The sequence below is a fragment of the Oreochromis aureus genome, linkage group 18 (assembly GCF_013358895.1).
Source record: "Oreochromis aureus strain Israel breed Guangdong linkage group 18, ZZ_aureus, whole genome shotgun sequence".
In the NCBI taxonomy this organism is placed as follows: Eukaryota; Metazoa; Chordata; class Actinopteri; order Cichliformes; family Cichlidae; genus Oreochromis; species Oreochromis aureus.
In genome coordinates this window covers 25,745,051-25,760,685 of record NC_052959.1, presented here as the reverse complement: position 1 = coordinate 25,760,685, position 15,635 = coordinate 25,745,051, and the positions used below count along the sequence as shown (strand labels likewise).

General features: G+C 37.6%; 2 protein-coding genes across 2 annotated transcripts; both read right to left on the bottom strand.

Annotated features, from left to right (window-relative positions):
* Nucleotides 1-4,193: 4,193 nt before the first annotated feature.
* apol1 (apolipoprotein L, 1) lies at nt 4,194-8,123 on the bottom strand. Its single transcript, XM_039601743.1, has 6 exons — nt 7,991-8,123; nt 7,599-7,740; nt 7,325-7,450; nt 6,419-7,065; nt 6,225-6,276; nt 4,194-5,516 (listed from the first exon to the last, which is right to left on the bottom strand). The coding sequence occupies exons 4-6, from the start codon at nt 6,477-6,479 to the stop codon at nt 4,535-4,537; spliced, it is 1,095 nt and encodes a 364-aa protein (XP_039457677.1). The 5' UTR covers nt 6,480-7,065; nt 7,325-7,450; nt 7,599-7,740; nt 7,991-8,123; the 3' UTR covers nt 4,194-4,534.
* Nucleotides 8,124-8,631: 508 nt separating this feature from the next.
* On the bottom strand, nt 8,632-13,581 carry LOC116326659 (putative ferric-chelate reductase 1). Its single transcript, XM_039601744.1, has 7 exons — nt 13,433-13,581; nt 12,733-12,832; nt 11,398-11,604; nt 10,713-10,823; nt 10,320-10,461; nt 10,017-10,171; nt 8,632-8,883 (listed from the first exon to the last, which is right to left on the bottom strand). The coding sequence occupies exons 2-7, from the start codon at nt 12,829-12,831 to the stop codon at nt 8,647-8,649; spliced, it is 951 nt and encodes a 316-aa protein (XP_039457678.1). The 5' UTR covers nt 12,832; nt 13,433-13,581; the 3' UTR covers nt 8,632-8,646.
* Between the last annotated feature and the right edge of the window lie 2,054 nt (nt 13,582-15,635).

Genomic DNA, 15,635 nt, shown 5'->3' with positions numbered 1-15,635 from the left:
TTTGTTTTGACCACCAAAAAGATGCCATCCATCTTTTTGTGTGTGTGTGTCAGGTATTGCACGACCCCATTACAGCAGTCTGTTCCATGCCTGATAATCAGATCGCTGTGGCGAGTGTGAAACTTACCACTGTTTGGAAGCTGGTGTGGAATAAACAACATGACACAGCAAGGTAATCCTATAAAGTTAATGACAAAAGCTAATTTTGTGTAGTTTGCTTGATAAAAATCATATGACTGCCTAAGCATGGTGGTAAAGTGACATGTTAAAGCTGTTTTGTATTGAGTACTGATGCTGAGCTTCAGAGCATCAGCAGTGGAGGGAGTGTATGACATCACATGAGCTATTACAAGTTTCAGTCTTCACACTAACTAGTTCTTCTTTAATCGTTGTCTCTGTTGCTTCCAGCTTGGTGAAGGTAACCACCTACAAAGTCAGTGAACCAGTGGTGCACCTCTTCTACTGCACTGCTTTATTTGGGGTGAAGCATTTGATGTGGCACCCAAGAACAGTGAGGGCAACTGGCACAATAAAGTCAACAAGTAATGTATTTTTCATGCTTTTTAAAAAAAATTAGCCATTCAGCATAATAATCCTCTCATACTGGACTACATTCTAACACAAGCTGTTTTAGCTTCTTTCCTCCAACTTGAACCATATAAAAAACAATCCCGTCTTTGAAATGTTGTCCATGCTTAAAATAGGCACCCACCATTGTCGCAGTCTATATACGTGACAGAAAATAAAGTAGATAAAATAGAATATTTTAATGAAGACTGCATGTTTAATCAGTTTTATGGAGTTTTAGTTTCATCCTTGAAGTATCTTCAATAAAAAAACAAATAAAGCTCAAACTAAATCATAGCTCTGATGTGCTGCACAGTTATATGACAGAAAATGAAACTGTAGCAGACCTTGGATCAAAATGCTTATTTTTGATATTTGCATGACCAAAATCCAGTTCAGCTCAACAGCTCTGTGACGCGTTCCTTGTTGCTTGTTTTTGGTAACTCTAAATGTGGGTTGTCTCTTGTTATCAGTTGGCTCTATGAAGTTGAATTTCACTGCGTGATCCACAATGATAAGAAAAGCGTGTGGCTGGTGGGCGAATCAAAGGGAGAGATTTACATCGGCTTCCTTGTGAGTATACTAACCAGCATTACTCCACATTAAGCATTAATTCACCATCAAAACCATTCTGAAGATGAAAAAAATTGGTATTTTAGAACTGCTGCAAGCACCATTTTAAAATTTAAGATAACTGAAATTATGAACAGTTGGAAGATGTCTCGTATATAAATGAAAACAAAAAACTGTACATATTATTAATTTTGAATACAGAATTACCCCTTTAGTTCCTGTATTATAGTGAGTTCCCCAGATCAGAACAAAAACTGGATTTGAGCATGTTCCTCATCTAAAAGACAAACTAAAAGTGCTTTCAAGAAGGAAATGATCCCCTCCCTTGAACCGTGGACACTCATCATCTCTTGTGAACAGATTTAGTACATGTCTATAGGCAGAGATGGGCAGTAACATGTTACTGTCTGGCTGCACCAGAGTTGTGGAATAACCTTCCGATTGTGATCCAGGCGTCTGATTCCATCCAATCTTTTAAATCACGGTTAAAAACCTATTTGTTTAATCTTGCCTTCCCTGCTTGTTAATGCTCGCACCTGACTTTTAGACTTACTCTATTTTTTCTTATACATATTTTTATGGCTTGTGCTTTTATTATGTTTTTACTTTGATATGCATTTTATATTACCCCTGTGTATTAGTGGCATTGACCTGTGAGTATATTTGATACTTTGCTAAGGCCTTATAATACTCGTGTTACTTCTCTGTCTCTTATGTTAAGCACTTTGGTATACCGCTGGTTTTTAAATGTGCTCTATAAATAAAGATTGTTGTTGTACTGTAATCTGATTACTTTTTCAAGTACCGAGTAATGTAATGGATTACTATTGCAAAACATGTAATTAGATTACTGTTACTTTCCCGTACGCACACTGCGTTACTAAACCCTGATTTTTGTTTGTGAGAGTGTCTCATGACAATGACGTAAGCGCGTGCAATGTCTGTGCCAGCAACAGACGTTTGTATATCAACAATGGATAACATGAGTGCGGGAGAGAGTACGACCACGCAGCGTTTAAAGCGTGGAAGTACTGACATTACTTTGAGTTTGATTCCATAAAAAGTGACAAAAACATTAGCGTCCACTGTACACTCTGCGTGGGAAGAAAACTTCTTTCTACAGCGAAAATTTAAACTTCAAATCTGAGCAACCACCTAGCACACTGCCACAGGAATGTGAAAATCACAGAGAAACCCCCGGATCCCCCCACTGACATGACCGTTGAGGCACCGGTGATAACACTGAGTAATAAGACACCGATGAAAAGACAGAAGCTGACAATCATATCCTCTTAATTTTCAGTTTCCCATGAGTTATAAAACATCCCTTCAAACAACTTTCAGTGAACTGAACATGAAATGTGACGAGGAAGAGGAGGAGGGGAAGAAGAGGATCCTGATAACAGCGGTGATAATGGATAGCGGTAAACATCAGACCTGGAAGTAAAAGATGTTTACTTCAGTTGATTTTTCATGCTAATTTGGTCTCAGAAAAATAGTCAAGATATTCACTTTTCTGCAGCATATGACTAAAACATTGTATTCCTATGCATCACTGCCTAGGTTTTGCACCCTTGCTTTAAAAATAATGGTCAACATGATGCAGGGTATTCAAATACTGTAAATAAGAAGATGGTTAAGTAGAATTCCACCACACTGTTTTGCTTCCTGTTGGTTAAATTAATAAGGTAACTAAGCAAATAAGGTAACTAGGCAACACCTCTGCTCTCCCATACCATATATACACATATAGGAAATGTCCCAATGATCCCATCAGCCAATCAGAGGACTACTGAGGTTAATCTGATTAATGAGTATCTTGGACACGTGCATTAGGAGTCAGACATCATTAGCAAATCCATATAACTTCCAAACTCTGAAAAGTTCAGAGCACAAAACAAAACTGGTTTACACATGAAAACATTGCAATATCAAGCATGTTCTATGTGTACATGGAGATTCTATCACACCTGAAATGTTTGTCTATTTTAGATTTTGTGGTGTGTGGAGATGCAGAGGGCAACATGTGGTTCAATCGCCCACCAGAACTGTCCTCATGGAGCAAAAGAAAACCTGTAAGAGTTCAAGAGTGAGAGAAGAGTGTGACTGACATGAACATATATACTGCTGCTCCACATGGTTTGGAAAAAAAAATTATAAGTATTTAACTGAAGTGTATTTTATTTGTGTTAGTTCTTTTTTAAACTTGTAGTTCTAAATTGGAAGAATATTGGGATCTTGAAATGTAAAAATAAAATTATGTTATTATTTTTCATCGCTCAAAATAAGCGCCACACTCGCATAAACCAGACCCGCCAAAATGCCCTGCATTTATGGAGACTTTCAACCCCAGGCAGGCCAAGTATGGATCTTCGGATCCACATACGTATGTGAGCAGCTATTCTCCTCCATGAACTATGGTAACAACAAACACTGCTCACGCCTCACAGATGACAGCTTACTAGCGACTTCGTACAGCCCCGGTCTGCAGATGCTGTGCGCAGACGGTCGGGAGCAGAAGTCCCATTGTCAACATACCACGGCAGACCCGACGATGTTCGCATGAACATGCTTTTTTCTTTATTGACCACTTTTCAAACATGGTTGCTGTACCCACAGCCAGCTGTAGTTTTGTAGCTCACAGCCCCACAGACTTTAAGGCGGCGAGGCGTGATTGTGGATGCACTGCAGACCACGCCCTGCCACACAAATTAACCACGTAAAATAAATATTTATGCAGATATGCAATATGCAAAATATCTATTTTTAATTTTTTAGCAGCATAGTGCTTTTTTCCAATTATTTTTAAAATTCAGGTTTAAGGCTCCGCTACAGGCTGCGAAATTCCAAAAGTGATATAATGATGACGGCTCACTACAGTTTTTGTTTGGTATATGAATAATTTAAGTTCAGCTTTTTAATTCATTTAAAAGAGACCTTCAACTGGGTGTTTTTCCTTTTTGTTATATTTTTTAAGAGTTCAAAATGTGTTCATTACATAAATAACATTTTATTTTCTCTGTAGCACTTCATGGATTTCATAAGCAACACACTTTAGTTGTTTATACGAAGCATAAAGGTAAAAAACAATAACAGTGTTATCTTTATTTTAGATGTCAAAAAGTATTTGCGGTTCCCAGTGTTTTCTTTTCCGTGGAAACTGGGTCCAAACGGCTCTCTGGGTGTTAAAGGTTGCTGACCCCTGGTTTAGATATTTAACATTATATTTTAACTTTTAAAAGGCTCCTTTTTGGACAATTAAAATACGCCTGATTGCAGTTTAACTTTAAAAATCTGGCACCAAATACTTCATAGACAGTAAAATACAAAACATTTGCTTGTGACTAATAAGCTGTCTAAGGAAGCAAAGCTGAAAGTATTTCCTAGTTATGTGTCAAACATATTCTCGGTTCTCAAGCTCCTTTTTGATGGCTTTTTTAATGCGGTCGATTTCATCTTCATCTGAGCTGTCATCATCTTTCTTTTCACTGTCCAAATCTTTTCCATCCTTCTCTTTCTTTTCACTGTCCAGATCTTCTGTGGCTTTCTCAGAGTCTTTTTCTGGTGAGTTGAACTGCAGCTCTTGGTGTATTGAGTTCAGCTCCACCAGACCGTCGTGCAGCTGTTGCGCCACCTCCCTGATTTTGGCAGCAAACTCTGATTTTGCCCCTTTCTTGAGTTCTTTGGAGTCTTTGGACACAAAGTAGATATCCATAACTACAAACAGTCCGGTGAGCACACCAGTTGCCATACTAGCAATCTGGACCGCTCTGGCTGCGGTGCTACCTGCTACATGGGCGATCTGGACAAAACGCATGATCTCATTGGCATTGACGAGGATCGCCTTTCCTGCCATGGCGCCATCTTCATAGAATCTGCTAGTAAGTGCAGGGAAGTCCTGATTGTATGCACTATTCTTCATCTTGATCAGGTCAAACCTGCGCAGGTTCTCAATACCCTGTTTGATGAACGTCAGGCACTTGTTCAGGTCTTCCATCTTCTCCTGGTAGTCCTGCACGATCTTCTCCACCTTCTTGCGGTCCATGGTGTTGTTGACCTGGTTGGAGATGCCGGCACCTGCTGATGTCAGACCGCCTGCCGCGGCAATGCCCAGTCCCACTGCAGTCACAATCAAGGAAGTTCCCATGGTGACTGGAGCCAGAGCAAGGCCAGTAACAGTGGCAACGCCCCCAATGGCGCTGGTGGAGCCGCCTGTGATTTGAGCGATCTTCGTGTTCTTGCTGAACTTGTCGAGCCCATCGGCGATGGCGTTGAGGTCGATGACGTGCTGCCAGAGGCTCTCTGCCCGCTCAGTGAACAGTTTGTTGAAGACTCTGATGCCCTTCTGCAGCTTGTCAGCGGTCAAAGCAAACGCCCTGAGAAAAGAAATTTAAGTCTTATCAGTAACTCCATCTTAAAAAGCCATTTTGTCTCATTTACACAAACGGAATAAGTGTTAATTAACCAAAATCTTGATATCCAACTGGTGATTTTGAGGCCAGTAGAATATTTTGTTTTTTCAAAACATTGTGAAATCAACAAACTTTTGTTTAGATTTCTTTTAGACTTTTTAAAATAATTTTTAGACCACCGTTCTTTGGAATTAACGTCTCTCCTGCAGAGGGATAATTAAGTGTTGTTTTTGGGTGAGAGTTGATGATGCAAAATTTTGCGTTATCCAATGGCAGGCCTGGCAATATTTAAGCAGCTCCTGAGTCACTTGGTACATTTTATTCACATTATAATATGATTACAATATAGCAACTTAGTACGATACCAAAGGAATATTTTTATTTCATCTCCTCAACTTTAGCCATTCCAGCAGACTTGCTATCTGGCAAAATAGCAGGTGACAAGGAATTAACAGCCATGAATTAATGATTAATTAAGAAATCAAAATAAAATCCTACCATCCTTTTAAGAGACACACCACAAACATTTTAATGTGCTTCCTCCCTAAATTGTTGCATTTAAATCAAAGTAAGCTATTGAGTAAAAGAAAAAAAAGTATAGGAGAACAGACCCCCGAAAGACCAAAAACAGCATTTAATGAAACATAAACACCTGTTAAAGCATTTACTTACTTGGCCTCTTCTTTTTCAGTCATGTCTCCATGTTGAGGTGTGTCTTTCCATTCTGAAAAAAAATGAAAAAAGAAGGATTTATCATCATTTTGTGTATCTTACTCGCCTAAACCCCAACAAACCCCAACACAAAATCTAAGAAAAATAAAAGCCAAGGATGTGAAAAAATCCAAAACATTTCATTTCCAACTTACGTTCCACATTTTCCCACCATTCCATAAGATCCACATCCTGAAAGACATCATTAGGATCCATGTTTGTTATGTTTGTTTTTCAATTTAACCAGATGAGGTTCATTTAGACAGTCACACCCTCATCACCACCAGGAAAGATTGTCACACTGTATCTTAAGGGATAGGATTTGTTGATTTCACTGTCCAGAGATGCAGCTCATGAGGTAAGACCATAGTTTAACTTTATTATAATTAGCTTCAGTTTCAGTAAGTTTATCTTTTAAGAGATCATTTACAATCAGTACATATATCTGTTAAGCAAAACCATCTTGCCATTTGTCTAAGTATGCTTACTTGTAGGTGTGTGTATGTAAGTCACATGCATGAATATAAAACATATATATACATGTATTTGGTGTCTAAATCCACACAATTACTTTGAAACTGAACAACATAACATCTTCAAATTCAATAGATACAAAAAGTGCAAAGGGAACATAAAACATTTCACTATTAGTTCAGTAAACACGTCATAAATAGCTTGACACTCAGATTTTCTGGCTTTGCAAACCAGTCATCTTCACCGGGTCACAGGTTCTTCCTCTCTGCACTCTTTCAAGCTGTCTTCAGGATGAACAGCGTGAGGACAGTTAGCAGGACTGTCAAAGCTGGCAGAGAGAAAAGACAATAAAGCAATTATTCAGAAAGAATCCGTCAGGGTTTCTGCTGGTTAAAGTTTAGAGATCTTTAATACCACATGGTGCAAAGTGTAATTATGCATCATAGTCATTGCTAAAGAAAAATTCAGCCAGGACAATAGGGGCTAAAATTACATATTATCTCTGCTCTTTCTGTTGTATAGCAAATTTAAGATCATGCATTTGCTTCAGAACTGAAGCTGAGAATAAATGTCAGTGTGGTGTTTACCATGACTGTGAAGAGCGCCACTGGCCGAATTTTTTGTAGTAGTAGGTGATGCGGTGGTGGGGTTTGCAACGTTGGCGAGGTTCAGAGGATCGGTGGTTTTGCTAGTTGTAAAGGTCCCAAAATCGTCTGAAGAATAAAACATTGAAAATAGTTCTGAGGATTCAATTTAACCTTCATTTACAGCTTCACAAATAATGTAGCATCTAACATGTGTATTTATGTTGATAAGAGTACACAACAAGTTATAGTTGAAGGCTGCTTTCACTGGACTTACTTCCATTGAAAGTTCCAGACCCAAGGATGACAACATAAGTGGTAGAATCAGCGCTCCTGGTGTTGGTGGCATTCAAATTGGGGACACTGAACTCACACTGGATCGTTCCATTGACTACCTGGCCTCGTATCTTTGTCACAGTCTGGTAAAAACAGTTGGACAAAGTTAAAATACAGCAAAGCACCATCAGGTAAAGTATTTCATTTTAAATACCCCAGTTTTTGTTGTGTTTTTTTTAGGGCTTTGATGACTGAATTACAGAGTATGCATTAAATAATTTCTAGGTTAGCAGCTTTTAGGAATGTGTTCTGATCATCTGTCAGCCGTTCAACTGTTTCAGCTTGTTTGGTAATGTTTATCTGCATACGTTTTAAAAGTAGTTACAGCCTCACCGCATTAAATGTAGAGAGTGTGTTGTTGATGTTGTTTCTCTGCCGAGCCGCGAAGACGAATGATGCATTGTTAGAGCTGTTCTGAGCACAGATGTAAAGTTTAGTGGTACCCTGAAAAAGAGCAAGCAGTTTAAGGGTTATATACTTCCTTAACTCACTGGTCTCACCTTTAACTCATTACTTTGGCCTGGACCAATAAAGACATAAAGACATAAGCAGGTCTGTGTGAGCTTATAGAAACACAGATGTAATTGATTAACCTTGGTACAGTATTTCCCAGGTGCCTTATCCTTAACTTGGCCTTATCACTTGTACCTTAACAACAGTATTTACATTTAGTTTGATGTGAAAGTTTCACATCCTGGTGTGACTATTTGACTAAGCAAGGTGGTAGCTTTCATTAAATAAACCGCTCTCAACGTCAAATATTTCATTAACCCTCTGACAGTGAGTAAACATTTCCTGCCAGAGGATTAATGGCTAGGTAATGGAAAAGTAATTGAATGAAATTAATTAAAAAAAGAAATTGATAACATAGGAAATCAGTTATGATTACTGAAAAGTTAAGGTGTAAATAAGTATAACTCTTCAGTAAATAATTGTTTTGGGTTAACATTTTTATGAGGACACTGTGGTCTAAGTTAAACTTTACATAATCACCGCTCTGGTTTTGTGTGCTGTGGTACCTGGGTTGCATTGGCGGTGAGCCCCAGTGCGATGTACCCAGTGGAGTTCCCACTGAGCTGGAACATCAGCTCGGTGCCGTTAGGAGCTGTAGTGTTGCCTGCAGCCACTGATGCAAAGAAACAGCTGCTGTTCCCAGCAGGGTCACAGTTGTCTGGGGTCTGTATGCACAGCTTAGTCTTCCCACAACCTGTATTTGTAATGTTTACCTAGTAGAGAGACACATGAGCATAATCCAAGTCACAAGACAGCTTCAACTTCTGTGTCAACACTTTGGCGACGAAAATGCTTCTGTTAACTGTGTTCTGTAGTGAGATGGCATTTAAACAAGTCAATACTTCTTACTGATTCTTTATTTCTATATTTGTTTCAACACGTGAGAATGCAAAGCTACAGTGCGATGAATTAAAAGGGTTTGCCACTGATTTCACACAACTTATGGTGGTCAAAAATGCACATTCTGCATCAGTTATTTGTAAAATGAAACCATCAGTGTTGATATAGAATCGCTCATGTGAATTAGAAAAATTATTTTTGTATTGACAGTAATCTTGTTAAAAACTAAACATACTGAAATAGGAAGAACAGCATCCCAGCTCATGAACTGGGAACAGCTGCTATTAGTTAAAATTAGGTTACTAAAGACTTTATGGGAAGTGAAACTCTACCTTAAAAAAATCACATACACGTACAAATCACACAAATTCCATTAATTATACAATTTATAAACGCCACTGTTTAGCCATATGTGACTGTTAGACTGTATGTAAAAGATGGCAGTAGCCACCACACCCATCTCGATTCTTGTCTCCCATCTTGAAGCCTCATTCTGAACATTTTTGCAACCGCCATTTCACAATCCGTAACCCGCCCTTTTACTCTAAAGAAGATCTGAACTCATTATGTATTAAATTAGTCATAACTTAGCATCTGAGATCGTGAACGCAAAAAGAACGCGCTTACTGAGTTCATCGATGGGGAGACATTTTTCATAGATTTCTATATAATTAGACTTCATTCTTCACTTCTCCTCCTGCTGGCTACTTTTTAGACCCACTAGCATTTTTTTCTTCTTCTCCCATGATAATAATAATTCTCAGAATGTATAAATATAAATAAAAGTAACGTTTAACCAAGCTAACCATGCGCTGTTTTGCTCCACGCTGTAGATGCTTAACTTAAAAAGACAAAATTAGCTGTAAATTCTGACACTATTTCGTACAGTAAAACTCATTTCAGCTCCTAAATGGAGTGCATTTGTATGCTTAACAAATGCACTCCATCTGTGTAAATCACCATGGTCACAGTGGTATTGTGCTGGCAAAGTTAAATATAAACCAACCGTTGCATTAGTGGCAAAGGAGAAATTGTCTGCTGCACTGGCCGAATTTTTTGTAGTAGTAGGTGATGCGGTGGTGGGGTTTGCAACATTGGCGCTTGGGTTGGCGAGGTTCAGAGGATCGGTGGTTTTGTTAGTTGTAAAGGTCCCAAAATCGTCTGAAGAATAAAACATTGAAAATAGTTCTGAGGATTCAATTTAACCTTCATTTACAGCTTCACAAATAATGTAGCATCTAACGTGTGTATTTATGTTGATAAGAGTACACAACAAGTTATAGTTGAAGGCTGCTTTCACTGGACTTACTTCCATTCAAAGTTCCAGACCCAAGGATGACAACATAAGTGGTAGAATCAGCGCTCCTGGTGTTGGTGGCATTCAAATTGGGGACACTGAACTCACACTGGATCGTTCCATTGACTACCTGGCCTCGTATCTTTGTCACAGTCTGGTAAAAACAGTTTGACTTGAAGTTAAAATACAGCAAAGCACCATCAGGTAAAGTATTTCATTTTAAATACCCCAGTTTTTGTTGTGTTTTTTTAGGGCTTTGATGACTGAATTACAGAGTATGCATTAAATAATTTCTAGATTAGCAGCTTTTAGGAATGTGTTCTGATCATCTGTCAGCCGTTCAACTGTTTCAGCTTGTTTGGTAATGTTTATCTGCATACGTTTTAAAAGTAGTTACAGCCTCACCGCATTAAATGTAGAGAGTGTGTTGTTGATGTTGTCTCTCTGCCGAGCCGCGAAGAAGAATGATGCATTGTTAGAGCTGTTCTGAGCACAGATGTAAAGCGCAGTGGTACCCTGAAAAAGAGCAAGCAGTTTAAGGGTTATATACTTCCTTAACTCACTGGTCTCACCTTTAACTCATTACTTTGGCCTGGACCAATAAAGACATAAAGACATAAGCAGGTCTGTGTGAGCTTATAGAAACACAGATGTAATTGATTAACCTTGGTACAGTATTTCCCAGGTGCCTTATCCTTAACTTGGCCTCATCACTTGTACCTTAACAACAGTATTTACATTTAGTTTGATGTGAAAGTTTCACATCCTGGTGTGACTATTTGACTAAGCAAGGTGGTAGCTTTCATTAAATAAACCTCTCTCAACGTCAAATATTTCATTAACCCTCTGACAGTGAGTAAACATTTCCTGCCAGAGGATTAATGGCTAGGTAATGGAAAAGTAATTGAATGAAATTAATTAAAAAAGAAATTGATAACATAGGAAATCAGTTATGATTACTGAAAAGTTAAGGTGTAAATAAGTATAACTCTTCAGTGAATAATTGTTTTGGGTTAACATTTTTATGAGGACACTGTGGTCTAAGTTAAACTTTACATAATCACCGCTCTGGTTTTGTGTGCTGTGGTACCTGGGTTGCATTGGCGGTGAGCCCCAGTGCGATGTACCCAGTGGAGTTCCCACTGAGCTGGAACATCAGCTCGGTGCCGTTAGGAGCTGTAGTGTTGCCTGCAGCCACTGATGCAAAGAAACAGCTGCTGTTCCCAGCAGGGTCACAGTTGTCTGGGGTCTGTATGCACAGCTTAGTCTTCCCACAACCTGTATTTGTAATGTTTACCTAGTAGAGAGACACATGAGCATAATCCAAGTCACAAGACAGCTTCAACTTCTGTGTCAACACTTTGGTGACGAAACTGCTTCTGTTAACTGTGTTCTGTAGTGAGATGGCATTTAAATAAGTCAATACTTCTTACTGATTCTTTATTTCTATATTTGTTTCAACACGTGAGAATGCAAAGCTACAGCGATGAATTAAAAGGGTTTGCCACTGATTTCACACAACTTATGGTGGTCAAAAATGCACATTCTGCATCAGTTATTTGTAAAATGAAACCATCAGTGTTGATATAGAATCGCTCATGTGAATTAGAAAAATTATTTTTGTATTGACAGTAATCTTGTTAAAAACTAAACATACTGAAATAGGAAGAACAGCATCCCAGCTCATGAACTGGGAACAGCTGCTATTAGTTAAAATTAGGTTACTAAAGACTTTATGGGAAGTGAAACTCTACCTTAAAAAAAATCACATACACGTATAAATCACACAAATTCCATTAATTATACAATTTATAAACGCCACTGTTTAGCCATATGTGACTGTTAGACTGTATGTAAAAGATGGCAGTAGCCACCACACCCATCTCTATTCTTGTCTCCCATCTTGAAGCCTCATTCTGAACATTTTGCAACCGCCATTTCACAATCCGTAACCCGCCTTTTACTCTAAAGAAGATCTGAACTCATTATGTATTAAATTAGTCATAACTTAGCATCTGAGATCATGAAGCATAAAGGAACGCGCTTACTGAGTTCATCGATGGGGAGACATTTTTCATAGATTTCTATATAATTAGACTTCATTCTTCACTTCTCCTCCTGCTGGCTACTTTTTAGACCCACTAGCATTTTTCTTCTTCTCCCATGATAATAATAATTCTCAGAATGTATAAATATAAATAAAAGTAACGTTTAACCAAGCTAACCATGCGCTGTTCTGCTCCACACTGTAGATGCTTAACTTAAAAAGACAAAATTAGCTGTAAATTCTGACACTATTTCGTACAGTAAAACTCATTTCAGCTCCTAAATAGAGTGCATTTGTATGCTTAACAAATGCACTCCATCTGTGTAAATCACCATGGTCACAGTGGTATTGTGCTGGCAAAGTTAAATATAAACCAACCGTTGCATTAGTGGCAAAGGAGAAATTGTCTGCTGCTTGGACACCCGGAGCCACAAAAAGCATCACTGCGGCAATCAGCAGGCTCAGGCCTCGCTCCATTCTTTCCAGGAAAGCAAACAATGAGAGAGCAAATAAGAGAAGAGCAGATAAGAAGATTGCAGACTCTTTTTTTTTTTCAGAACAAACTAAGCTCCTTTACATTCTACCTTAGTTTTATTATAACAACTTGTAAATTCAAAATTTGTAATGTAAAAAAAAGAGTAAATGTAAGCACTTATAACAAAATGTTTTGTTCTAAAATACAGTTAAGTACAAAGATTGTAAAAAAAAAAAATGAATTGAAAAGAAAAAAAATCATTTAAGCCATGTCCACAGGGCTGAAAACACATTTATACACAAATTTACTAAGTACAGTCAGTCCTTTAAAAGGTAATAAAACACATTATGGTTTATCTGTACTGGAATATTGACAGAATAATTATTCATTTAAAAACAGAGCATCGTTCCTTGTCTTTTGCAGGGTTTGTTTTTTCTTTGTGTAACTAAAAATCGACTGTCAGATTATCTAAATAGTATTTCTAGAATTCTCATAATTAACCTGATTATGCTTTAAAGGATAATGAAAACAAATGAAATAGAAGCAGGCATCCAGGAGAATCCAAATCTAAAATGTAATTAAATAAAGTTTGGAGAAACTTACTCGATGCTGTGAAGTTTAAATGCTGCGTTGGAGGATTGTTTTCTGCTGTCTGTGGGATGATCCGCAGTTCTGGTGATGGAACAATGTGGAAGTAGCTTTTTGTTGAATAAGGGGCGGGGCTTGATAAGAATACACCTGTATACCTGCCTGGGTGTGGATTAGTTGTTCGCATTACTAAAGCAGTTTCTGTAGAACAAGCCTTGCTGCTGACACGAAATAATGTCCTTGGTTTTTTCTTCTTTTACGATTTTCCGTTAGGAGTTGACTCACTTTGGTTCAAAGTTTACTGCTTATAACTAAATACGCTGTGAAATAAAGAAAACACGCATGAGAAGATAGTTTGGCGGACCTAAATTAAATATAAATAAAAGTCAAATATTAATTAATTAATGACAATCATTGTATGACTGTTTGTATGATTGTTCTCACATTGGATTCTGCTTAAAATAACAATGTAATATAAATTGGGCTTAGATAAGCAACTTCATAAACATGTAAAACATCATTTTGCATTTCTTTTCTTAATATAAAGCAGATTCAAAGTGGTTTTTACTGCCAGTAAGGTCAATGACACACAGCAAATACACGTAAACACCAAGAATGAACTTTATAGCAGGGCTTTATTCTGAGAAGTGGAGATAAATTCAAAAAAGGAAATGCAGTTCACAGGTATAACTTTTACAATTAGTTGAATTAATATTAGATGGAGTAAACATCAGTGCTTTTGCTATGTTGCTAAACATGCAAGTCCAATATTGCGCATTTGCTTGCACTAATAAAAGGAACATTTCCCCAAAGAAAACAACAATTCCCGTTTAAGGAGTTAGAGACAATGTCAAACACCCAGATTATTTGGTACCTTTATAAAGAATGTTGTGGTGTAACCACAGTTGTATCGTGATCTGACCTTCCTGTCAGGTTAGTTACACTTTTTGCATTTTTGTGTTCTTTATTTCCTCTTCAAGGAATTTCTTTTTCGTTTCTGGAAGTCTTTGTGTGTCATTACGTCACATGTGGTGTCACATGGGGTGTAGCTCAGGAGGGAGGGGAGGTCATCTACTGATTGGAAGGTTGTTGGTTTGATCCCTGAGTGTACATGCCAAATATCCTTGGACAAGAAACTAACCCCAAGTTGCTCTCCGATGCATCCATCGTGTGAATGTTAGGTAGCAAGCACTTACAAAGCATAGAAGAAAGTGAAGGTGGCGTGTTGTAGAAAGTGCTTTGAGTGGTCTGGGAGAGTAGCAAAGTGCTGTATAAGAATGAGTCCGTTTACCATTAGGACGATGTCATCCTGCTTAGTGTGACTTTTAAAAGAAAGAGAATAATTAAAAAAGTAAATCTGACAAAAGTCCAAGATTTAGAATTACTACCAGTCCATAGGATCTTATATAGGACATCACTTCATGAGCTTTCTTGCTTTTCTCGTCCTAGAGAAATTCCATTTTTACTACAGTTCATTGGACTTCATATGATTTTGTCCATGTCACAAACTTGGCCATGTTTGTCTATTTTATTTTACTGTCTAGACTCTATACATTTGTATATGAAAGTTATGTTATACGATAAACAGCGTTACAAAACTTTCCATGATGACAACAGTGTTTCTAATGTAATGTTTTATCATTCGCTGAAGGCATTACATTAGTAATTTGATTCAGATGAAGTTCTTGACTTTTTATATAACACGTTAACCATTGATATGGGGAAGTGCGAGATTTAGAATTCAGAAATGAATCAAGCATAATGTTGTACTTCCACTAAAACTAAATTTTTTTAGTGAATCCAAATAAATAGCTGTAATTTCGCATCTTGATCAAAAAATAATTACGTTTTTTACTTCTTTTTCTGCTATTTTCTAAAACAGTACATTTGAAAATTCATGGTTAGCAATAATAATTATATTTTAGCATTAAAATAAAAAATAATTATTGCCAGTGCTGTTAATTTAGAGCAGGTAAACCTTATACCTTACACTCAGTGTTGTTCTAATATATAGAAAAGGAAATAAAAGCAAAGATGCACATGCTAACAAAAACAACCTTAAAAACAGAAGTATGCAATGACGCCTAGGGATGGGTACCGGTGTTCTGACATAAACGGTAGTAACCAGACCGAAAAGCAGCGCACATTTCGGTGCTTTATTTCGGTGTTTTTTTTTTCCTGAGCCAATTCTAGCCAATCATTTTACGTTTCCGAGGAT